Genomic DNA, 26742 nt, shown 5'->3' with positions numbered 1-26742 from the left:
TCAAGACAGTGAAGTTAGTTTCCAGCAGCTGCCCTCAGAGCAAATTTAGTTTTTACTTCCCATACCTCTTACAGAGCCAGTTGTCGGGTATTCCCTTGCTCTTAGAATAACCTCAGCTCTGTACATGATTTGGAATACCTTGGGATGAAATAGAATATCCTGTATTATATTGGATACTAAGGTCCTTAATTTATTAGACACTGATGCATAAAATTAACAGGAGAAATACTTTAAAATACAAGAGATATCACCTCTGAGAAAGTCCCACTAGCTAGTCTGACTTTTGGTGTAACCCCTTAGAGTCATTTTACATTCCTAGCAGTTCCCCTATAGAGTACAGTATAACTTCTTATTCTTGCATATGTACGTACTAGATGACATAGATAAGAATATGTCTACTGGAAAAAAGATCACGTTCTCTTCACTCTTCCTAAAGAATAAATTGCACTAAGGACAAACTCCCCAGTTTCAGACCAAAATGTTATAAAAATGCCAAACCAAATAACAAACCAACTTGTGAAGACTTTCAGCTGTAGGCATTTTTTTTTTCTTCTTGATATCTCTTTTTTTTTTTTCTTTTTTTCTTTTTTTTTTTTTTTCTTTCTTCTAATGGTTAATAACATTTGCATGCATATAACTTCCTTAGAGCTACAGTATTATGCACTCAACGGTATTTTAGCTGTAGATTATAGTTGACGTGATAAAGGATCAAAAGTGTATCTTTTCTGTCAGCTTGTGCCATTAAGAACCTCTAACCATGGATCACTGATGTAACAGATCATTACGGTCCATTGTGTCAGTTCATCTGTTGGGATCTGTGCACTACAGGCATGACAGATTTCCTCTGCAGCAATTATAGTCTATTGTGACAATAGGATTTAATGAATATAAACAACAAACCACATAATCTGTTATTACAGAACACAGCTATGCACCCAGATGGGAATTACGTTCCTAGGCATTGCCAGTTGCAGCTTTTGTAATTGTGACTATTTCAGTCATTGTGTTTTTAACTGTGATACTCTAATTTACCACATATATTTATCTCAGTCCTGGCAGGTGAAAGGTACTCAGAATTTAAAGTCTAATCCTGCAAATGTTCCATGATTTTATTTTTTTCTGAGTAAAAAATTATCTTTTATTTTTTTTAGACACTTGCTGCTGACTTTTGCTGTGATACTAATGGTGCTATTAATGTTTCAGTGCTACCATTGTAGATGGAACAAGCAAATACACTAAAATTGGTCACAGAAATTAATGAAGCATAGCAGAACATTTGTGTATTGTTTCCAAAGAATAGACACTTCTGCTCAATATTAATTTTTGCAAATGATGGGCAAAGTGCTACACCAGCGCAAATCTGTAAGATCACAATGATGCGAATTTTGCTGATTGATGCAGCTGAAGGCCTGACCTAGAGGCTTTTGATATATATTTGTGAAATTAATAGTCTTTTTAAAAGCACATAAATGCTCCATTATATTAAAGCTGTGCAGTCTACAAAAGTTCACATTATCCCCAGGGTGATTTCAAAAATCTGGCTCTATTACAGAGATTTTCAGCTTTTTAATATGGGTTCTGGGCTTGAGTATATCAGAGGTCACAATTATAGTGTGGTATTGCTGTATTTTCATCTATGTAGATGGGCGCTACTGGAATATATATATACTTTAAGTAACAGAAAATTGCCTGTAAGGAATAAATTAATGAGGACTACATGTGGATTAGCTATATAAATGCCGCAACACTTATCATGTACTTTTGAGGGGAAATCTCCAAGTAAACATATTTCCACACACTTCTTATTATCAAGAGGAGAAAAGACTCTTACCTAGCATGCGAACACATTTGGCATTCTGATCAGGACTATCAAATGAGATTTCTCCGCACCTCTGGAAAAAAAAAAAAAAAGATTTAGTTAATATATATTTAGTTAAATCCTCATCCTCTGATACATCTCTTTATGTTTGGCACTAGAAATGCTCAGAGACATGATGATAAAATGCAAAAATCAGAATAATTTCAAGTAGTCAAAGTTAGAGGAAAAATGGACATTGTTAATAGATAAAGATGGGTCAACTCTGTACGCTATGGAATTCACCAGGTATTCACCAGGTACATATGGCTTAAACAACTGCCTCATCTCTGTTACTGTTTGTTAGCATTGGTCCAAAATATGCAGGAGGCCCTCATTTACCACTGGTTGGTATTGCAGCCCCCTCCATACACTGATTTAGTTGTCGCATGGCTGCACCCTAACCATGAGCTGTGAAATGATCCAGCTGAAAACAAAACAAAACAAAAATGTATCTTTTATTTTGGCTGGCTTTAAAAATGCAGTCATTTCCTAACCATGATTCAGAGCATCATTTTGTGAAGGACTGAAATGATAGAAAGGTAGAGGATGTGGCAATCTCTGGCATGGACAAGTGAAGAGAACAAGCAGATCAGGACAGTGAATCACCTGTATATCAGATCTGCCACTGACAGGGACAGGAGCATGAAGCCACAGCCTTTCAGTGTATAAACAGTTAAGTTTAGGATTCCACTCCATACTGTTGCTTTGACTATGGTTGGTCCAATGTCCACTCCACTGTCCATTCTTTAACCCCTCCTGTCAGAGACCATCTCTTCAGCCAAGCTGATTCAACAAATTTTATTTCCGTAGAATTAGCTTATTTTAAAAACATAGCTCTTAAAATTAAAGAAAACTGTCATTTTGCTGAATTTGAGCTCTCTGTAACACATGTGAGTAAAACCAATTTTTGTAAAGTGCAAATAATTTCTGATTCTATGCTAATGTGTTTTGTCATATTAATTAATATTAAAAAACAATATTCACAGGTGTAGATATATTTGATCAGGGCTGATGTTCTGTCCTGATACAAATCCAGTGAAGGAACATCATTAGATTTAGGGTCAGAATACAAAACGTTTGGTTGTTTTCAAAGATGAGGCATCATTTGTGAGTCTTTTATGCAGACAGATATGTCAGTTTAGCTGCCAGCAGGAACATAATTGATGTGGCTCATGGGTCTGATCCAGCTCCGATTAAAGTCAGCATACAGAACCCACTCAGTTCAGGAGTGGTTGCCTCAGGCTCTCCAAAAAAAGGTTCTTTTTTTTATCAGTACACTCAAAGTTTGTGATAGGCTTAATATTAACCTCATATTCTACAGGTAAAAGCCTCATATAGGACAGCTTCATATTCTATAGATAAAAGTGGTCCATACTTGTTCATTTTCATTTATGCTTTTAGCACCTATAACCAAGTAGGAATGAAAGAACAGTGATGCAAGTTTGGGAAAATCACTGAGAAATATCCATTTCCATTTCTCTTCTTTTCTCTCTTGATTCCTACACAGTTTCTGTTTTTCTGCACTTATGCTTTTCTGTTTTATGTAAGACAAAATGGTTATTCCCATCCTTTTTTATTTATTTATTTATTTATTTATTTATTTATTTATTTATTTATTTATTTATTTTTGGTTTAAAAAAGTGCCATTTACAGCAGATAATGTTAAAGTAAAGTAAGTACAGGTAAGTAAAAAATAACAGGGATTCAAAGAAGTTGTAACTCAACAACAGCTTCATAGGTGAATAACACACTTGGAACTCGCTGTTTTTAAAATCACCTTCACCTCCCTCATACTGAAACAAATACAAACAAACAAACAAAGGCCCATCTCCTACGCACAGTCTCTCTATATATCAGTACATCTAAAAAGAGAAAACAGACATCTGTACTAGCCTTCACAGGTGGGAGAGCATACATATTACAAAAAAGAAACAGTATCCAACATTTCAAAGTTACTTTTACAAATGCTCTTATACAGGCTCCTTCTCAGGCGACAAAGAAATTTGCTTTTTATTCTTCAGGGAAGAGTGTTGAGATATGCTCTTTTTTTTTTTTTTTCTTTTTTTTTTTTCTTTCTTTTTTTTTTTTTTTCCACATTTCCCTGTGTTTTCTTCATGACCATCAGTATATTTTGACAAACATAGATTTAAGAAAGCACTTCAAAATTCACTGTCTTTCTCAGCCCAGAATTTAAGCCACTCTTTCAAAACTTGTGGTTATTTTTGATTTAGTCCCTCAGATGTATTGTATGTTCCAGACATATTTACATAAACATCACATTTCAGGCTGGTAAATGGTGTCTTACAATATCTAGCAATACTTATCAGTCTTAGTATTAGGAAACTGGGAAAACAGCTAATGTTCTACAGAGTCCACTAACATCCCACAGGATCTATTATAATGATGGATGAACTTTGAAAACTTTGCAAGTAGGATTCAGATAAGTGTATAAAAGTTCATAGGCTTATCTGAATTCCGTCAATCCCTGCAATCCACACAATTGACTGAAAATCATGCAAAAACAACTACATTAAGAGATTTTTACTCCTTTCCCTGCAGCTAGAAATATCACAAGAAAAAAAATCTGCAGCAATTTTATTTCTGATGCCAGTGAAAGCTCATAGGTGTGCATAAATAGGATGAAAAATAAGCTGTTACTAAACTCCTCAAAGCATCTGAAAAAGATTTGTTTGGATCTTGGGTGTGTAAAGTGGCACAGAATTGCAGTAGGAGCTCATTTTTGTTCATCTGAAAAATAGAGGTTTTGAGGCATTTTTGCTGTTACCAAATGTTTTCCATGAATGAGAGGGTAAGGACCGACTTCAGGATTTAATTTTCAGGATTAAACTGAGACTGTGTCACTGCTGTTACGAATTCCTGCCAGGGCTGGATAAGCTTCTTCCTGGCCCAGCTCACTTCCCTTTCTGGGTTGGGTTTGTTCCACCTGCTTGTATGCCGGGATGGTACTGAGAGACGAGGCCAAGAGTGTCTCCACTCCCTATCCATTTCCAAACTGGGACTAAAGCAGCGCTCATTCTCCTCTGTAAACTTCTAAGTTGTCTGCAGAGTCAGCAGTGGACCCACCAGAGCAAGAATAGGAATTTGACATTAGATGCTGGTTATTCTACTTTTTAAATTCATTCAGTCAGAAAGTAAAGGAAGAATAATTCTGGACATATCAGACCTATTGCATGCATGTAGATCACCATATATATCTGTTAGGGGAAGATGAGAGAAAAATATGACCTCCCTTCTAAAGTCTGGCCAAACAGCTCCTAGAACAACTTCTGCGATCCTGTGCTTCTGCAAAGCTACTGCTTGTAAGGCAGCAGTTTTGATACTCGTATCAATCAGGTCTGGAAGAAAGTATCGGTTTTCCTTACCCATTTTGGATAAGTAAGAGTATCAGTAGTGAGCTGTAAACATGAAATATATTATCCAGTTAGGAAGAGCATAAACTCAAACAGGACAGCAACCTCTGAACTTCATTTCTTGAAATGTATAATGCAGATGGATTCATAGACCTAACCTATAACTGAACAACATTCAAGTTGCAAGGTTTTTCTCTCTAAAATATGATAAATCATGTTCTTGGATCTAAATGATCTCAAAGTGTGGGAATTTTTAAATCTCAATGTGGACTTCATGGTTAGGACTGTTAAGCAGTGATGGGACTGGTCCTGTTATAAGTAGCCCTGGATGCTGGACTGCTGATTTTACAGGAGATTCCATGCTGTAAATAATACCACCAGCTTTCACTTCCCCTGAAGTACTATAGCATATATTCTTGTGAGGGAGGATTTATTGCTGAAAATCAAAATACTGATGTGTTTGGAAGCGATCAAATTATTTTTTTTCTTAACAAAGAAATGGGTAAATACAAGTAAAATCAACCCCTCCAAATCTTCATTATAGTTTCATAGCTCTTGAATCACTGAATTCTGGACTAGATGGTGGGTTGCTTTTTCCCCCCTTTCAGTTAATATTTTCAGTATAGCATTTTCAGTAACATGGATGCATTTCCACACAGAATTGCAGCCTCAAATTCATTATACATGTGAGAAAGTACTTATGTTTAGATAAGAAAATAAATTAATGGATTTTCTACTCTCAACTCCCTTTCCTGAGATAAGATACACACCCTGGTGTAGAATCTGTTACATAAGCTGAAAAGTGGTAAACTGAAATGGTAAAAAGAGCAGCTTGGAGCTGCTAAAAACAGAGCTTAAAAAACAAAGAGAGAAAAATGAAATAGTTGCAGTCAGAGAACAGGGATGAAAGCACATGATATTCAGAAAAAAAAATAAAAAATGAAATGAACTCAGTTCCTTTGATGAGATAAATTAGAAGGCTTGAAGCCAGCCTGCTTGGCTCTGATGGCCCAGTACCACCTGTTGGAAAAAGGAAATACCATGTTACACAGGCACAATCTTCTGTATTAAAAAACTGCTGGAGGAGGGATCTCTCAGGCAAGATGACCTCTTTACAGGACATTATGTGGACTACAAATGAATATAGGAAGTCTTCTGCGGGAGTTCTATGCCAAAGGAGTGTAAGCAAAACTGCAGAAAAGTAGGACACAACTGGTAGAAAAAAACGTTCACGCCAAGAGTGGATGGAAAATCTACCCTAGTCAGTTGTGCTAATGTAGCTATGTATCTCATATTACTTTTCCAGTATTATGTGATCATTCATAGGTTGGGTTTCCATTTCCAGCATGCCTGAGGTCACACCACCTGCATTTGAGTACTTGAGATATGTAGCAATAAAGAGTGTATATACCCAGACAGAGTATGCCCTGTATGCCCTTAGTTTTTTTTTATGCTGTGAAGAAAATGATTTCTAGCAAAGAAAAAAAAAAAAAGTTTTTGAAGTCATTAAATTTAACTTCTATCTGTAAGTTAAGTTAGTGCATTACACATTCTAAGCTGAGAGATGCAAATCAAGAAATTGAAATAAATAAACAGGCTCGACTATGACAAAATTCAGCAAGTAGAGGTCTGAAATGTTTGTCATTAGAATTGCAATAAGTGGCATGTTAATTTTCTACTTATTAAATGCATATAATTAACATTTAACTATTTTAGTAATTTTAGAGTGTATAGTGTTTTAAAAATGTAATAATTCTTTTTTGGCATGAAATTTGAATATGAAGAATTTTGACCTTTTTAAGCTACAGACAACCAAGTTTTGAAAAGCCAGCTTCATCAGTTAAAAGGTTATTCAAGTAGGAATGATGTTTATAGGTTTCTTTACTCTGTTCTGTTCATCATGTCCTGAATATGGTGTTCAATATAATAAAATTAGGTACTTTCTGCAATAATAAAATTAGGTACTTAATATACATCATCAGCCAAACATTACAGTAATCAGTGGATAATCTTTTTGCAAGTGACAGGAATTACTATATCTCCAAATATATGTTAATTAGACTTTGATTTTAAGTCCAATATTTTTCAAGAATTCATTTGATTTCTTGTTTAAAAGTAATCTTAAATTAATGTGGTTTGTTGTTACCAGTGGTGGAAGGAACTGTATTCTGCATAACAACATTTTTTGGTAAAAGAGCTTTTTCTTCCTTCTCAGAGTACTACATACAATTTATGAAATCAGAATTAAAAGCTATACTCACAAACACATCTGATTAAAAAAATATTAAGGCAAAGCAAAGAGCTTCTGTGCTTATATCAAAAACTGGAAGATCTCAGAGGAAAAAAACACCACAGTGCTACTTTTATTCATATTTCTGTTTTTCTATTGCATTCCTTTCCCCATCACCTTTAAAAAGTACTTGAATAAAGTTCTCTAGTATCTAAAAGCATCATTCTAATTACTTAATGATTTATATATATAAAGTCTGCTAGTGTGAAATGCAGCAATGCTTCAAAAGTTTTAGCAATATTTTAGAAAAACAACTGGTTGCTGAAAATTAAGGGCAATATTTCATTAGGAGTCAGTCCTCATGACCTTCAGCTTCAGGCTTCCTGAAAGTACATTTAAGGTGGATTCATCCTGAGTGCTGATGCAATATCAGGGTGTAGGAACAGTAGGAATTCCAACGCCTTGTTAAGCTTGTGGTATTTCCAATGTCCCCTCTCTGACAGGAGCAAAAGAAAGTACAGGACCTATTACAGCAGGCTGACATGAGTTTTCTGCCCTGCCTGCAGACTTTCCTCAGTCACCTCCCCTCAGATGAAAGCCTTGTGACAATCTCTGGTAGAGATTAAAACTAATGTTTAAGTAAAACAAATAAATTCCTTTCCAATACTCTGCATGTTCTTGAGATATACTTACACACCAAATACTTCTGAATTTTGCTGTAACCTTAGCTATTACATATGCTGGTCTCAGCGGAGGCAATGAAGTAATTGCTTTTACTTGTATAGAGACAACAGCTACTTTTCTCTACATCACACATTATTTTAAATTTAACAGGTCCACATTTTGTCGTGTTTCTCTGGAGTGAGTGGTTGCAAAAAGCTCACTCTGTTCATCTGACCTTGAATTTCCATCCCTGAGTTCTTCAAGAACTTTAGTTAGTCTTTCTTACGTGAAAATATGCGTATAATGAACACAAGTTGAAAATTTTATATATAAATATTTCCAGCGGAAGTGAACAACACTAGAATATTTTAGCCAATGAAATTATCCAAGACTGATAAAAAAAGAACCTGTAATTTTTTGCATATTACCTCCTTGAGGCTTATTAACAGTTCCCATAATGATTATAGATCACATCTTATATTTACCTAAACATGTAGACCTGCATTTAGCAAGTTAATTGTTGCACTAAATTGGGCTGAAAAAAAAGAATGCTTATCTTGAACTGGTATATACTGCATGTATGCCCACCCATTTATAAATATGGCACAATCACAGCATACTGACAACTGTCTTTCAAATACTATTAGCAGCCAGAATACTACATTTGCTTCTCTACACGTTACCACCAGTATTATATAGCAGTTTTACCATATTTCATGGGTAAAGTTCTAGCTTCCCTATTTTGTATCAGAATTGAGGCATACTTAAACTGAAAATTCAGGACCTTTTAACATCTGGATGAATTTCTGCAGAGTAAAATGACTATGCCTGGGCAATCTTGTTTTGAGAGTTTTTCCCCTTACAAATTTTCCCAGTGAAAGACGAGGTTTCACTCACTTCCCTCCAGGAAGTGAAAACACATTGCTCAAATAACCTTTCAACACTGTCAGTGTCAATACCCAGCAGCACCTTGGCAATACATTTTATTCTGGAATTTACCGTGATGCAGACCCTCAGCGAGTGCAAACAGAAGACACACACACACACACAAAATGTAATTACAAAAACCAAGTAATTAGAAGTGAATAGAAGTAGTTATAACTAAATTGAGCAATAATTTCCAACCAACCACTATTGCCAATAGTCAGCAACTTGTTTGTGGGCTAAATAGCCTGAAGCAAACCTTTAGGCAGTTCATTTTCTCACAAACCTGTCATTTACTATGGTTCGGAATGGTTTGAAATGGATTAATGTTGCTGGAAAATTGGTACAATGGTTTAACTGCTTTGTTTTCTTCTTCAGTTCAGGAAAAAAACGTTTAACAATGTGTGACTTCATTAGGGAGGCGTCAGTAGCCCTGACCCCCCTGAGAATCTGTCAGTGTTTCAATATGGCATCCCTGTTTTTTAAGTTTTTATAACATGGGCATTGTGAGCCAAATCTAGAATTATTAAGCAATAACAATGTTGGATTTTAATGAGCAGTAAGACATAGTTGAGTGTACATTAACAGGCAAAGCATAACTTGTAGGCCTGTTCTGAGGGGTACTATCATCCAAGAAACGTTAAAGAGCAGACTAGATTTTGCCCTCGTGGGATGGTTTTATATTATTGTTCATTTTCAAGCTTATATTTTAAAGAATGTAAAACATCTGTAGATTACGTAATGGATCCTCCCACCATGAAAACAGTTCTAAGTGGGAGGAAAGATGGGGTGGAAAATACCGATACTAGGGAAAAGGCAAATTCGTTGTCTCTATTTATTGTTGCTCTGATGTGAAACATCAAAGTTCTCTGTACCTAAACATTTTCTGGACCACAAAATTATCTTTCCTCCTCCTAGGAGCTGCAGAGCTAAGCTGTTCTTCTGTTTTCTATGGTCACTGCCATTTAACTTTCACTTTTATTGAAATATGTAATGGGAAGAAAATATAGAGTTAATTTCTGAGAATTTAGGTCTCCACTTCAACACATGTATTTCTCATATTTTTTCCACTGATGTACTGGATCAAAGGAAGGGTCAAAGCCTCAGAAGTACTGACTGACATACTGCTCTTTCCAAGAAACAAATAACTGTGTGAAGATTCTCGTCAGACTGTTAAATAAATCAAATACATCTCCAAAACATGTATTTTGAAAGTCTAGTGAAGCAGCCACCTGGAGGACTGAAAACAGAGCACTTATAAGGAGAAGATAGGAAACTGCTTCACTGATAGCCTCACTTGTGTACCACACTGTATTTACCTGAAGTAGTAGGGTTGCATGGGTATCTATGCAAAATTTATTGTCTCATTGAAAATGAAATTTCTGCTTTCTTTTCTCTCTCTCCTTGCTCTTTCCCTGTGACAGCTTTGTGTTTGATGCCTGCCATCTGTGAGAGACTTTGCAAGTAAAACTTGTCCAAGCAAACTTCTTTCTGCAATACCATTTCATCATACAATGCAACCCCAAACATGAATACAGTCTGGGCAATGAGTGGATTGAGAACAGCCCTGAGGAGAAGGACTTGGGTGTACTGGTGGACAAAAAAAATGAACATGAGCTGACAATGTGTACTTGCAGCCCAGAAGGCCAACCTTATCCTAGGCTGCATCAAACGAAGCATGGCCAGCAGGATGAGGGAGGTGATTCTCCCCCTCTATTCCTCTCTTGTGAGACACAAACAGGAGTACTGTATTCAGCTCTGGGACCCCCAGCAAAAGAAAGACATTGACATATTAGAGAAGGTCTAGCGTAGGGCCATGAAGATGATCAGAGGTCTGGAGCACCTCTCCTATGAAGACAGGCTGAGGCAGTTGGGGGTGTCCAGCCTGGAGAAGAGAAGGCTCCAGGGAGACCTTCTAGCAGCCTTCAAGTATTTAAATGGGGCCTACAGGAAAGCTGGAGAGGGGATCTTTATCAGGGAGTAGGGATATTGGTTTTAAACTAAAAGAGGGTAGATATAGACTAGGTATTAGGAAGAAATTCTTTGCTTCGAGGGTGGTGCGGCACTGGCACAGGTTGCCCAGAGAAGCTGTGGATGCCCCATCCCTGGAGGTGTTGAACATCAGACTGGGTGGAGCTTTGAGCAACCTGGTCTAGTAGGATATGTCTCTGTCCATGGCAGGGGACTTAGAACTAGATGATATTTAAGTTGCCTATCAATCACAAACATTCTGTGATACTATACATGTAATTCTGTCATTCTGTGACGTCCAAAGGAAACCCAGGCCCAGCTGCTGTGCAAAAGAGATGCAACCAAATAACGGCCTTGGTCCTTGTCTTATTAGTTGTATAGATGATATCAACATGTCACAGCACAAAATCCTCACTTCAGACAGTATCTCCTGAGTTTAACACCAACCACTTACACCTGTACTCCCATATTTCATTTCGGTCATCCTTCTGAAGATGTTTGAGCTCTTTTGCTTCATACACTATTTTAAACTTTTTTGCCACTATAAGTAGTGAAAACATTTTATACAACTGCATATTAACTATCTTTAATTGTTCTGTACCAATAGCGTAACTAAAAATTTTGTGGGCATCTGTTCAGCATGTGACCAAACACATACTGTAAAAATGAGCCTCTATGGTGGCATTTTAGCCTGTCAACACATCCTTCTACAGTCAAAACAATCTATTAGAAGGACTCATATAACTAAGTAACCTCAGCACTGCAAAAATGACCTTTAGAACTTCAAGTACACTCAGTGTACAGCTAATCTTTGCATGCAGAACATATGGAGCTAAAAAACAGCTTGTGCTGTTTTGACAAGAAAAATTTGTATTTCAAAATTGTCATATTAGACAATGTCGTATTAGGGAAGAGCATCTTCTGCATGAAAAGAAACTGCATTGCTGCAAACATATTTTCAACAACTTTCAAAGTGCAATTTATAACATATCTAGAGTAATACAAAAGCCATTATTATCAGAAAACATTTAGATACTTTTGCGATATGCATTATGAAGATATTTCCAGATACATGGAAATTCATGGTTTTTTTTGGACATATTAGTCAGAGTTTCCAAGGTTTCAGTCTTTCAGAGAAATGCTAAAAAGACAAAATTTCTCTCTGAAAATAATTCGCAGAAGCACAAATTTTCTTTTAGAGTAGTTTTTCTTCCTCTTCTCTCTCTCTCTCCCCCCTTTCTTTTTCTATTTAATGTGTGAAAGCATCACTTCAAAACAGGTTTATTTTTACAAGTGCTGCACAAAGCTTCTCTTTTCTCTTGCCTCTCAACAAATGCTGGTTATAACCTCTTTTACCTAATGCCTATCCTTTAGCTGGCAAAAGGAAAGGACTAAGCTCCTGATAATGTTTCTTGGAATTTCATGGGAATAATCTTATGTTGTTTTTGGCCATGTTGTGCTCATATCTTTCACTCAAAGCAGCCAATGCCAACATGGTGAGCATTTTACTTGTGCAGTTTCTATCATATATCCCCTACTAGTCTGTACCAAGCTAGTCAACATCTTTGATTTTCAGTGTTAACCAATTTGGTTCTGACTAATATGCATGGCATCGTTTCAATTTAGTGTCTTTTACCAGCCTTATCACCATAAGTCTGAATTTGTTGCAGTAGGAGTATTAAGTAATTTGACTAATATCTACCATATTTAGCTTGTTCTTTATCTGGTCCCTCAAGGGTAAAACTGTGTGTGTTATGTAGTGTTTTCTTGTCAAAGGATTTTATTTTTGGATGTGTTTGTTTTTGTTGTGTACTATTTAAGTGTGACTGTTATTATGTATTTATATTAAAGAAGGTGGGATTGAAAAACAATTCCCAAGAACAATTGTTTTTCAAGTTTTTTCTTGATTTTCCAATTTTTACACGATAGGCTTCAAGAAAATATTTCCCCCTCATATATTTTTTTAACAAATGCTAAGATATTGAATGTCCTGCCTAGTTATTTCTCTAAATTAATTAAGATGTGCATTCTGTAAAACTCCTGAACAATATCTGTATCATATTTAAAACTATCCTTTTGAATCTCACTTGAGGAAAATGATCTAAGATTTTTAAATTCATAAAGAAAGAGAAATGGAAAATCCTAGAGATTGATTCAGTCCACCTGATTACAGAGAAAGACTAGATGCCTAACTTTTAATCAATTATAATTAGAAGGATTTAGCTGACTCCGTGGGCATTAACAACTGTTGTACATTTGGACCCTAAAATCAGTGTTAATCCTGAATGACAGAAGCTGGATTTGCACAACAGATGAAAAGTTCTCCCAGTTGCCATAAGACAGCAACAGGACTGGCAGATAAGAAGAAATGTTACAGGGAACTTTGAATGCTGTCACCATGGGATATCTAGAAGGTTGGGTCATAGAGGTACTTGTCATAGTGGACAAGGCCAGCATGGCTTTTTTTAACAACTCTGGATTCATAGCATTTTTGTGAAGGAATTAAAAATATGTCTTTAATACTCCTCTGGTTGTAGCTACTAGGACTATTGGACTGCTTTGGAGGAGTATAATGTGAATTGTGCAGTACAGCTGTGAGGATCACAAACTAAAGGCAAACTAAAGCAAAATACTTTTTTTTTTTTTTTTTTTTTTTCACAGTAAACAGACTATCTTTTCTGAAGTTACAGTTAAATACTGTTATTTTCTCACACAATGATAAAACAGTAGGGAAAATAATGCTTCCAGTTTTCATATTTTACTTTGTTACACACTTTTGTGTTTAACATGTAATGATTATAATGAAGTAGAAAAGACAGCTAAAACCCGTAGGGGGTAAAGACTGCTGAGTGAATTCTACTTTGTGAGGTGCAGTGGTACATTTAAAAATTGTCAAGTGCAGTGATCAAGAGAAAGGAGCAGAAGCACTTTTCACATCAGAATCTGAAAGCACCTCTTAGTAAAAGTTCTCTTTTTAAAACATTAATACACTATTATGTATCTGTAGTGTTTACATATGACACTTGTCATTTTTAACAAATGAGTCACGATTTCCCATATATTGCAATGTATCTGAGCCACGTGAATCTGATAAAACTGCACATATTGCAAGTGGTACATCTATCTCATTTGAGGAAGAAAGATCACGCACAATGAAGTGTTTTACAGTAGCAATTAGAAACTTCGTTTAAATGATTTTCCTAGCATTTACAAAATTCTTTTGAAATAGAATTTACATAATACATAAATGATAAGGTCATATCTAATTATCTTGGCTGACTATTTTACTGAAAGGTACTATTCATTTTATGCCACATGATGCTGGTTAATAACTAAGGTGAAAATTCTATTCAGTGCAAACAACCTTTGCAGTGAAAATGTGTTTGGTCCCAATTAAAAGAGGTTTTGAAGTACCTCCTGTTTATGTGAAAACACAGGAAATTTGCATTTGGATCTAAACTCTTGTGGTTCAGACACATCTGTATTATGCATGCAGATGCATTTCTGTTATCTGAATGCTGGCCATACAATGCTAACCTGCTGAATAATGTGACTGCGGCAAGTCTCATGATGAAACTGATACAAAAAGCATAACAAGTTTTAACAGTTTTCTGCATGTGGCAAACATTCGTTGTGCTTGTGAATTTAATTCTTATTTCTTAGTTCTTTTAATTTTTATGTTAATTTTTTTTTGCAACATTATTTAACTTCACCTTTGAGGCAGGCAAAGATTTACATTTAGATACTCTACAGATGGGAAATGGAGGAAAGGACTGATTACACAAACTTTCTAAAGGTCACCAACCTACTGGAAGAAGAGGGAGTAACATTCCAGTTGCCTCTAATTCTGTGTACCATTTCCTACATTAACATTATGACTACATTTATCTTGTTGAGTAATGGATGAGTAAATACAGGAACTAATCATGCAAACTGATGAGCAGTTTCACCTGAGTCAACTGAGCAATTTGGGCCAGAAAAATCATCTTTGAGGGGAGATATTTTGAAAATGTTTCACATTAGATCAGAAACACTGTGAAGATTTTATTTCTATAAGGCACCTTTTTGACGTAAGACTACAGTTACTAAATCAGCCCTATGCTTGTTGACGATCTAGTTTTTCCTTTTGAACCTGTATGTAAGTAAATTCAACACATATATGTAAAGTATTGATGAGTGTATGAGAGGGTCTGTTTGTCTCCAGTCTGTGAAGAGTATAAACATCCTGGCTGGAACAACAGGGATACTTTAGCTAAAGTTGGATCACTCCCTGCTTCTCCCTCCACATCTGAAAGCCACTGGCTGAATCTCTGGAGTATCAGCCAGCATAACACATTGGCAGCAACAGGAACTGTGATACATTTAAAGAATAGAGTGAGCATTGCCAGCTCTGCTTATCAGTTCATCTGTTCTGTGTTTAATATTGACATGTTCATCTTACATGAAGCTAAGTGGACTTCTAGATGAGTATGGATGAATATAGAGATGGAATTTGCTTTCTCAGTACTTCCATTCAAGGGGAAACATAGAAGTGTTTCACCCCATTGAAATATCTGTTTCAGACGTGGTATAAAAATAATAAACAAAAGAGATTCTAATTTTAAAATCAATCACCAAAAAGGCAAACAACAAATTGTTAAGTTAAAAAAGTCTCTAAGTAAGACTAAGTAATCCAAGAAAAGGACAACAAAGTTATTGTGTGGGTTTTCAAATATATATATATTTTAATTCAGCGTGGTATTTCACCAATGAGAGCGCCCTTCCTCAGCACATTGGGAAACATCCATTGCAATATTAGATTCTGTAAATGGAAAATTTGTTTGCCAGAAATCTAACTCCTGTAACATAAGAAGTTGGCTCTTTGAGTAGCTGTGTTTCCAGGCATCGTTAAATTAATCTAGATGACAGACAGCCTTCTTTGGCTATGGGGAGTCATGCTGTATCTGAACTAGGATGTCTACTGACACTGGGCTAGTGTTGCTTAGAAATTCCAACTTCCACAACCAGTAATTGCCAAAGGGACTGATGTGGAAAACAGTCTGCATCCCTGACATGCAGACTGGTCAGCATCATCAGCGCTGATCCCAAGAGCAGAAAGGTGGCTTTCCACACAACCCCTAATTCCTAAACCATCATAACTACTGTCTTCTGCTGTTTTAACCACAGGCAAGTTAAATAACAGGTTAATTAACATCGCTGAATGTCCATCAAAAATCAAAATCATCACTCATTGGTGGCATTCTCAACATTACTGTGATGAAATAGCCCCTCATTTAAGACTGTTCACCTCTACTGAGCATTAGATGTTTAATGAGTAATAAAGTGCTCTGTCAGTGCTCACTAAAAGCAGCATCTTAAAATATGACATAAGCCAGACTAGTTAGTATTTTGAGATACATTTTTTTTCCAACCACTATACTTCTTTAGGAGGGAAACCTCTGCCTTAAACTCACTTTTTTTTCTCAACATGGTGATCCAACATTGCTAGACTCAATGTTTATTTTTATCTGGAGGCAATATAGAAAGGATTAAAAAAAGCCTATTGTAATAATACAGAAGCCTGGAAAAGATTAAAATTGTATCTCTCCCGTGGAAAGGATGTTAATCCAGTTTCAAAAAGTGTTTAGGCTGTGATATCTTTGGAAGTCCACGGATGTCACCTTACAATGGTGTGATAAATATGAGGGTTCTGACTTGAATCAAACAAAGCTTAAATTCAATGTCATCCTGCTTATCCTTCACACGTTATATCATAATAAAGCAGGGCATTTCAAAAGAGTAAATCACTAAAACCCCAATGGAAAATCAAGGATGGAGAATTTCCTGTCCTTTGATATATAAAATCAGAAATGCTGATGTTTTCTTTCAACTTACTTTTATTGGTTTTGCATAATACTTGAAACAATACATAAAATAAATATTTTACAATTTTGTTCCTGAATGTTTCCACAAAACAAACACAAAATACCACAACCTTGTCTACTCTGTTGACCTTCACCACAAGTGGCCAGGACGTGGATGTCTCCACCCACCAGATAGCTACATAAAGGATTAATATGGTATTTTTAAAGGTAAAATCAGGAGTGTGCAAGGACTACTTGTGAAATACCCATGAGAGAGATAATGGGGAATGTGTGTTGTTAGGAATTGAAGTTCTCCAACTATCTTTACCAAAACCAGGACAGTGCAAATTCATGGCTTCTTTTTTTTTTTTTTTTTTCCTTCTTTTTTAAAGGAGAGCAGTTATTAAAAAGTTCTCAACCCTCTGTAGCTAGACCAGCCAAGATACAGCAGTCCAAAAGTATCCCTCTGAAGTTTTTCCTAACTGTCTAGAAAAATGTAGTACAACCATACTTTTGAATCCTGGCTACCTGTATCTCACATCTGACACCTGGGGGACTTGAGAACAAAGATCTGTCACTTGGCAAAAGGAAATGAACTGTCTTACCGCACCTCCTGCAGAGAAAACTAACAAAGAACACCAATAAGCTTTGTATCAAAACACTGATATTTCAAAGGCTGCCAGAAAAACAGTTTTACTCCCAGTGAAGAGGGGGTCAGCAAATCTTAGAAGAAACATTGCCCATCAACCATTTCATACTAATGGACTATGAAACATTCTGAAATACTGGGAGACTGCTTCTATCCACAAGCCTGGCAAGAAAGCCAAGTTCCCCATTCGCAACATGAGGTTTGTGTGTTTAATTACCTCACTGAGATGTTGTGAGGCCCACCTACATAATGTTTGCAAAGTAATGTTTGTTGAGCACTGTATGGCACATGCCAGTAGGAAGGGAGCCAGGCACAGAAGTGGAGACTGAACAGGAGATCAAACTCTGGGTTCCTACCTTGTAATTCACTCTGGCAGCTTTTGCACTGTGGCTGCAGACATTTAGAGAGCTCAGCCTTGCAATGAATTAAGTCATTTCTCAGTATAAACTGTGTTGAGGGCCCCTGTGTAGACTACCTTTTACAGATGGCTTACAAGTTGCTGCTGTTTTCTATTGCATATTACTTCCTGGCATAGATGCTGCATTCATACACACAGGCAGTGGCATGGATTTTCAGCTCAGTGCTGTCTCTGGACAGTTTAAGCTCCCAAGGAGACTGCTTAGGAAACATGTGTGAAAACGTTAAGGGAAATAATACTCATCTGAATTGTAGCAATCCTTACCAGTGACTATTACAGTGATACTTGTACATGTGTGTGGAGGAATTCACTGTGTGCTCACAGAAAGCAGGGAGAGCCAGAGTATCTAGCATGAATAGTGGCTGTTCACCAGGGCACAATATTGCTACTGTTACAGACAGCTGGGAGGAAGTCTTAGAGGAGCATCACGGTCCACTGACCGCACACTTCTGTCTGACAGCTTTGAGAGATACCAGCAAGAAAAATCTATGCCCATTAAGCAGCAGAAAACCCTGCTCCTCCCTGGGGAACAGAGAAAGGTGGGAGACAAAAATTGGTTACTTTAATCATTCCCTGCAGAAAAGAGAAAAAGCATACTATTTAAATCTCCATTTTACCTTCTCTACATTAGCTCAAATGTATTAAAAGTGTTGGAATTGCAGAAAGCTGGTCTCTGGCTTTTGAATCCTGAGAGCCTAAGTAGGTACATAGTTATAATCCCAGCATATCTCCCATTTAGACCATTTGGCTCTCTCAGTCTTAGAATAAGCTAGCCTGTTGCTGCCATTGCCACTTGTAAACAGGAAGCACTTTGAGCACTTGTGCAGCACAGGAACATGAGACTGGTCCAAATCTGATCTGAATGTATGCAATCCATAAGGTTTGAACTCTCCTCTATCATTTCATTAATACTCAAGTAAGGCAGCCTTCTCTGTTATTTCTTGTTACCCATGCTATAATGATATGACTTCTATGCTTTAAAACCAGCTGGATGACTCTACAGGAGGTGGCTGATTCCTATTTTTAAATCCTCTGCACAATTTCCGTTGGCAGAGACTCATGCAAGCCAAAATGGTTTTAGCTGGTCAGAGAGTGGTACCTCATAGCCAACTTTCAAGGTGGAATACAGGGTAGAATTACACTGTGAGTTACATCAAGGGCCAACAGGGAGAAGCCTCCCTGCATTGCCAGGTGCTGCAAAGGAGAAGGATTTATGACTCCTTCATGAGTTTAGGAAGGAGTCAGCTGTAGATGGTAGCTAAAATGGCACAAAAGAGAGGCTAAATTCACACTGGATTTATCATCCCTTAATTAACAGAATTGCACCAGTATCACGTTAGTTTGATTTTCTGTGAATAGAGTTAATAACAATTGATGCAAACTCTGAAAAACACTTCTTTTACCCAGCTCCCTTTCTCTTTAATTGATCTTATAGTGTTAAACAACTCAACTTCTACTCTTCAAAAACATCAAGGATGCCTGAATACTAATTCTTACTGACTATAGATATCACAGTTTTTAAATTTAAGAGGGGGGACAGTTCATGAGAAATTCTGTGCAATTACTGAAATCTGTAAAGATACCTACATTAGTATGTTATATTTACAGTTAGAACAAGCTGTCCCTAGTGAAGGTGTAGATATGAATGTGATAGAATGAACATGATGTGAGAAGTCACAAAAAGTTTTAAAGCATGAAAAAAAGCTTGTTCCTAGAAAACAAAAATTGTGAAAAATTAACAGATGCCCAGAATTTCTATTGTCAAAACTGAATTTTGTTTTAAAAATAAGAAAAAATGTTATGAATAATAATATATTTAACATAAAGGAAGCACTGAAAAAAGTAGTTGCAATGAAAAAAGTAGTTGCAAAAATCTTATGAATAACAATCCAACTAATATCAGAAATGGATCTGAAATTAAATTGATATTTGTTGATGTCTTTCTCATTTAGAGAAAAATTGAATTTTTGAAAATAGAAACTTCAATATTTTTAAATTGTATATAACAAAGAAGAGCTGCATGGTTCAGAAATAGTATACCATGACAATGATTTGCTATTAATGAAAATATAATAGCAGAGAAAGATTACCTGCCTACAGGTGCTGTCCCTTGAGGTATGTTCTCTATAAATACATTCATGTAACCGTTGTTCATATATACAAATAATTCACTATATCCATAGAGAAAGCTGCAGTTAATTTGCTTCATAGGTAAAATTTTCACTGGTGGAGAATACAATCCATGTTCTCGATTAACCACCATTTAGTGGAAGGAAGTGCTTGGCATCTCAGGCTGAATAAAATCTGAAGGTTTACTGTTCAAAGGCAGCATGATGTCTGGAGAACTCAGAAATGTCATGAAAACCAGTGAAGGTGTGACTATTGCTCCAGACAGCAGCTTTGCACATCTCAGAGTTGAGGACATTGACCAGCAAAGGTCACTGTTTAAGCTCTGGCATTTCACCAGAGTAGTTTAAGAGTAGACTTCATGCAGACTTAGCCAAGAAGACACTTTCTACTAATATCTTACAGATTCCAGTTGGAGGCAAACCTAAGAGCTTTTCCTGTAAGTTTTGCCTTTTTAAAAAAGGAAAACCGACCTAATGTCCAGCATGTATTTGGCAACACAACATGAGAGTAGTTTCAGGTTGAAATCCTCAATGAGATGGAGTTTTGATAATATATTTATGGAGAAAAAGAAGGTGATACAAGAGAATAACAAGGAAGAATGCTGAAAAAAAATATGTGTGCAGTTTACAGTCAGGTATTCTGCAAGCACATGCCAAACAAGACTAAATTATTATTCTTTTCTTTGGTTAAGCAGAAGATGGGACCAAAACTCTGTGAAGTATCATCAATGTTGAAGAAAGTGAATGACACAGGCTGATACTGATTATATTGCTAATTCCTACATACATTCATAATTGATTTAGAATTAGAGGCTTATGTCTTGTAGACTGAGATGTGCAAATTTATTGAGAAGACTGAATCACAACAGCATCCCAATATATGCACCTTTCAAAGCTAATGACAGAACTCCAGTTTTCATTGTTATTTGTGAAGTGTTATTGGCTAAGGCCTGAAGGAAAAGAAAAAAAATTCTCAACTCATTCTCTTTACTGCCAAATAATTCCAGACACCAGGAGACCAAAACAGGATGAACACAGTTAATATTTTTTAGTGAGATGGGGATTGCTTGGGATGTGTTGTAACCTTAACCTAAGGTAACAACCCCCAGCACTAGGATGGAAATTTTATGGCACAGAAAATAAAGAAAAATGGAATGTCAGAATTTAAGGGTAAGAAGAGTTTAATACAATTTTTCTTATATCACATGTGCCAGAGGACATTCAGCTGTGTTGGAAAAAGGTGATAATCCTAGTTAGGTATTGCTCTACTAGTCTGTACATTTATGATTAGATAAGATATAAAAGTTGTGGTGAAGGTTTTAAAGCTTGTTTTCAGGAGTCACCACTTACTTGTGGGATGTTACAGTTACAATGGTATCGATATACTCTTGTCTTGCTACTCTAATGATCTAGTTTTTGTCAAAAAAAAAAAAAAAGAAAAAAAAAAAAAGAAAATTTACTTTTTGTTTTGACAGGAAAAAGAGACATTGAATATTTCAGAAGATGCACCCACAGAACAAAAGACTTTTTCATCCTGTCCAAGTCTGAAAAGCTCATGGCCTTTTTCAGTGTTCCAGGGACAACACTGCCTTTTGGGAGCAACAGGGTGCTTAAAATCATTGTACAGCGAACACCTCCCAGGATGTGCTCCTCTTCCTCTATACGTAACGAGTGTTGAAATCAGTGGTGGAGAAACAATTACACTTAATATACCTTTTGAATGCTATCCAAGAGGCAGAAACAGTAAAGAAATCCTTGAAAGAGGGACCATGCCACACATGCAAGGTGAAAAAAATCCCTTCGGCAGAAGCCTTTAAGGGTAGGCAGGGAATTCTGACATGTTCTTATTGGTAAGCTCTTAGCAGTGTATCATATACCATTGCTTACAGTCAAAAAGCAATGCTGTTAAGATGTCTTTCACTGCTTCTACAGACATATGGTTATTCAGTTTCTCAACAGAGATAGGATAAACTAACAAGTAAAGGGGATTGTGTTGTGCCTGCTGTAGAGAGGTAGACAAGTGAGTCTATGAACAGGGTGACACTCAAGACACATTTTTTATGTTATGTATCCCACTTGCTATCTGGAAGTGCAGTGTCTCAGTTTACATAACTGGCTCAGTTTATATAAGCCTAGAAAAAACTGTGTTAAGAGAATCACCCCTTTTTGCTAGCATATAGAAATGCTTTCAAATATTTTTCAACTAGAAGTCTACACTCTGGGAAGATTCAGATGCATAATTATTATATATGGTAAAGAAAACGCAGAAGGAGTCATTAGAATCATGGACAGCAAAGACTTATTAACAGCTAATTAGCAACTTTTAAGGTGGCACATGTGGGGAAATAGTTTAAGGAAGAGTTTGGTGGGGCAGATAGATGTATAATTTAGAAAGAAGCAAATAAGAGGTTACTAGAATATAAAAATCCTGAATGTTTGCTTAGTAATCATGGGAAAGAACAGTTGCACAATACATGAGCACTTAGTTCCTATAAGTAACAAGATCCCTGTGAAAAACATTTTGTAAAAATTAACTGTAGATTAATGGTGAATGCTGATATTTTAAATTATTCGACAGCTGATTCTGCTTTTCAAGTAAAGTCTCTTATACCCTGGAAAGATGTTGTATGGAATTCTCTTCAATAAAACTAAAATGTTATTGCTAAAGTATTATTTTACTTGCATTTTCCATACTGCATATGTGTTACTGGGTAAAGTATGTGAGAATATGTTTACATGGCAGATGCTTCACAAAATAAAGCTGCACTGTACTTTTGTTTGCCACTAACAACATCTTGGAAGTTGGGAGATATGCCAATAACCATGAGGCAGTTATGTTGTTGGGATAAACCACAAAGACTTTGCAAGCTTCTACCATGTACTTTTTTCTGCAATCGTAGTTAACAATTTCATTTCCATAGTAGCATTTGCTCATTCTTACCACAACAGCTGATCTGATTTATTGATCAAGAGAAATGAGCACAAATAAGTAACAGTTAAGCAAAAACTGCTGAGTTTCAAGCAAGCTGAAGGGAAAGAACAAGTTGCACTTGGTCACCAATGCATTAAAAACAAAACAAAACAAACAAAACAAACAAACAATACCTAGCTACAACCAGTACTTCCAGACCAACAGTTCTTTTATTTATGATAAATATTGGAGCTTTTAAAACAGGATACAAACTTTGTCTGTATTTTTATCTTTTTATCCAATTTTTTATCCACAAAGTATTTGTACTTTTTATCCACTGTTAAGCATCAAAGCTGAACAATGGAAAAGTAGTTACATGGGCCATTTATGAAAATGACTTTTAGAAAAACTTTTGTCCTGTGGCAACTGGCACCACAGATTTGTTTATTAGAATATAAAGTTCAACAAAAATACCACAATGATATAATTTCATCAGACTCATGCTGATGGAAATTTCTTGCCGTGGCTTTCTGAGATGGTTTTAAAAAGCAGGGATAATTTTCCTAGCAAAATGCAAGTAAAGAGGTGCTCATCTCAAGGACACTTTTTATTCATGAACAGGTAGATTTTCCTACTTACTAAATAGAATGTTTTTTTCTTTCCCAACTTGCTCAAGTGTAATTTGTTATATAATTCTCCCATAAAGAATTTATCCAGGTGGAAGTGAACATATTGCAGAGGACAAGGAGTAAGCAACCTGATTTACTTCATGATAACAGCAGTATAAAAATAAGAAGAAAGATAAAGGGAAGACACAAATGCTTAGAATCACTCAACTTATTTGTTCACATATATAGAAAAAAATGCAGGCCAAGAACCAAGAGGCAGTCTGGGAAGAGTAAGAGCATGTAGAACTTTCAAGCACTGACTTTGAACTCATCCCTAAAATGTAAGCAACATAGCTGCAAAAACCTTGGGCATAATATTTCATAAAACTTTTGTGGCTATTCTGTATAGATAACCTAAGTCCTCTAGGGTTACCTGTACCCCCATAAGAAGTCCCAGTCCTGCTGGCAGACTGTACAGATTTCAATTTTGGTTGGAATTTTTGTTTCTTTTATAAAAGCTGAGATGAAGTATACAAAAAATCTTTGCTAAAAAGATGTCAGAAAGTTTGTGATGTCATTAAAGTCCAAGTAATATATGTCCATGATGGAGTGGCATTAAGGTAACATTAAACCTTGTTATTAAGGAAATGTCACTGCTTTCAGGCTTGTCAAGTTTGTCATTGACATTAAGTTTAAATCTTTGCCTTTACAACTTAAATGTCTCTTAACATAGTTAATAATAATAAAAAAAAAAAAAGCAGCAACAACAACAACAAAAAATACAACATCTTATGACATATATGGAAATTAAAACTATGGTTACAAGAGGAATGTCAAAAAATATATGTGGAAATACATATGTGTATGTTGCTTCTGGACTCAGTTGTTGACAAAGTTAATTGGAGCTCTGGTGCTGCAACTAGTTATATATAATCAGAACACATAAGAGCAAAGGCAGTACAGTATCTACTTCTAAATTTAAAAGCAGGAGGCTCAGCTAATTATCAATTCTGTCCTCATGTCTACACATTTAGGATGAAACTAATTTCTCCCAGAAATGTTCTCAGTCTTAATTAATTATTGATATGTGAACACCACAAATCTTAGATTAAATATATTCCATAGATTCAAAAAACCTTATTTACTACATCATAAGGGGCTTCAAATTGCTGACAGGTTGCTGCAATGGTTTTTAGAAGAAATACAGACCATATTGATAAACAAAAAGACAATACACATGATAAGATTAAAGAAATCACTAGATGCAAATTTATCAGTTTTAAATCTCATGGCCTTTTTTTTTTCTTCAGACAGCTGAAGAAAATTTTTGTTGCTATTGTCTAGAATATTTTGCAGAGAATTCTGCAAAAGTCAAGGAATCAAGTCTCTATTTACATACTGTGACATGGTGAACCATTTTTCTTCTTTATATGAATTTATGCTTACTGCCATGTACCTATCATTTCTTTACAGATGGAAAAAAAAAAAAAGGCTGAAAATATTTGATCTCAATCCAGATCCACTTTTTTTTTTTTTTTTTTTTTGGACCAAAGCTCATGTTGACTTCAAGACTTCAAGATACAAAATTAAAATTAAAATTGAAAAAAAAAAAAAAGAATGGTAAAGGGGATAACTTTTATTGAATTCATGCCTAGATTTGCATTTTAGTTTAGATTTTACTTCACTATTTATCTTGTGATATTTGAATTAAGAACAGAAGTGAAATCAGAATGATTAAGAAAGAATTTTTCCTTGAAAGATGGACTGCCCAAGGAGGGCATTATTTTTGTGTATAACAAACCTTTCACTTCTGTCCTCCAAAGTGCTCCTCAGTGAGGTATTATCACCAGATGAAATAAACCAATCTCCACAGCTGCGATGGTGTCATCACCAATTTCCAGACTAAATTTCATACTGCAGTATGAAGCCCATGACACTACACCAGAACCCTCCAAACTATCTCTGTGCTGTACATTTCTCTGCCTTGTTTATATCTTGTAAGAACAAATTGCACTATGGGTGTAACAGCTTCACATCATGATCACTTTGATTATTAGTCAAAGTTATAAGATAAACATTTAATTTATTTTGTCACAGTGAAGGTAACGTACTTGTGATGTCTTTAAACAAGCCACACCAGATAAAATAACATGCACTGTACATCTGATACGTATGTTCTATCTCTAGACTGCCTCCAGATTCCTTCTTGCAAGATCTCTCCCATTTAGGAGAACCAATATTGACTTGTGGTCCTACAATTACAGTTCACCTTCTCCGTTGTCCCTAATTAAACTCTTTTTGTTTAATGTAAATGAAAACATTGAAATCTGGGAACCAAATTTGTAGAAAATCCTCTACTCACTTAAAAAGAGCAGTGACACCTAACAATTTGATATTCAGAAAAGCATCTCCCCTGAATATTCAGTATGTAAACGTGCTAAGATTTTATCTACCTGGCATTCCCAAACTGATCCATTGTTTATGACACTATGAAGTTCTTTAGTAGCTATATTATGATAGAGGCAAAAAGGTGCTCTAGAGTAGTAATTTTTTCCCCCAGTATGCTGGTAGATGACTTTTGCTAGGAAGATGACCCCACAAAATGACCCCACAAAAATCACATTCTCAGTCTTGCCCTACAAGGACTGCTCCTCCATACAACTGACCTTCACGTTTTCTAATTCTGGTGTTTTCTTGTTGCCAGAGGAACACTTTTGGTTTGTTAGAAATTGACTAATGTTGATTTTTCAGCTCTAAAAAGTTTCTATCGTAAATATTTGCAGAAGAAAGCCTGCCAGAAAAAATATTCAACATTTCAACATAGCCACTCACCACCTAAACATAATACAACTTGGACATACCCCATCTAGTTTTGAACAGAATCAATCATAACATATCTGTTCTTTTTTGAAATAGACTATTTTATCCTTCTATCAGCAGAAACAGGACAGAATATTTTGCTACAGAGCTGGTGTTTCCACAGTAAAGAAAGTAAGTGGTGGGCGCTCCCCTCTGCACCCCCCAAATGCGTGTATAATACTCACATTTTATATGTGGAAACTTACTTTTTACTGGAAAGTGCAATCATTGAGCCTAACATTTTGGTTAAAAACTACTAAGAATTTCTTTCAGACATCTTGGTAGGCAAATGTCAAAATATAGCAGAA

General features: G+C 35.9%; 1 protein-coding gene across 2 annotated transcripts in view; it reads right to left on the bottom strand.

Moving 5' to 3' along the window:
* PDE7B (phosphodiesterase 7B) overlaps positions 1-26742 on the bottom strand; it is a 177516-nt gene that overhangs the window by 117052 nt on the left and 33722 nt on the right. For both annotated transcript variants that reach the window (XM_084284884.1, XM_084284883.1), the window contains one exon: positions 1832-1892. In XM_084284884.1, the coding sequence (XP_084141010.1) occupies positions 1832-1892 (61 nt within the window). The remainder of the gene's footprint in view (positions 1-1831; positions 1893-26742) is intronic.

This window comes from Netta rufina (assembly GCF_964035555.1).
Source record: "Netta rufina genome assembly, chromosome: 3".
NCBI lineage: Eukaryota > Metazoa > Chordata > Aves > Anseriformes > Anatidae > Netta > Netta rufina.
Note: the sequence above shows the minus strand (reverse complement) of the source record. Positions and strands in the feature narration are given on the sequence as shown.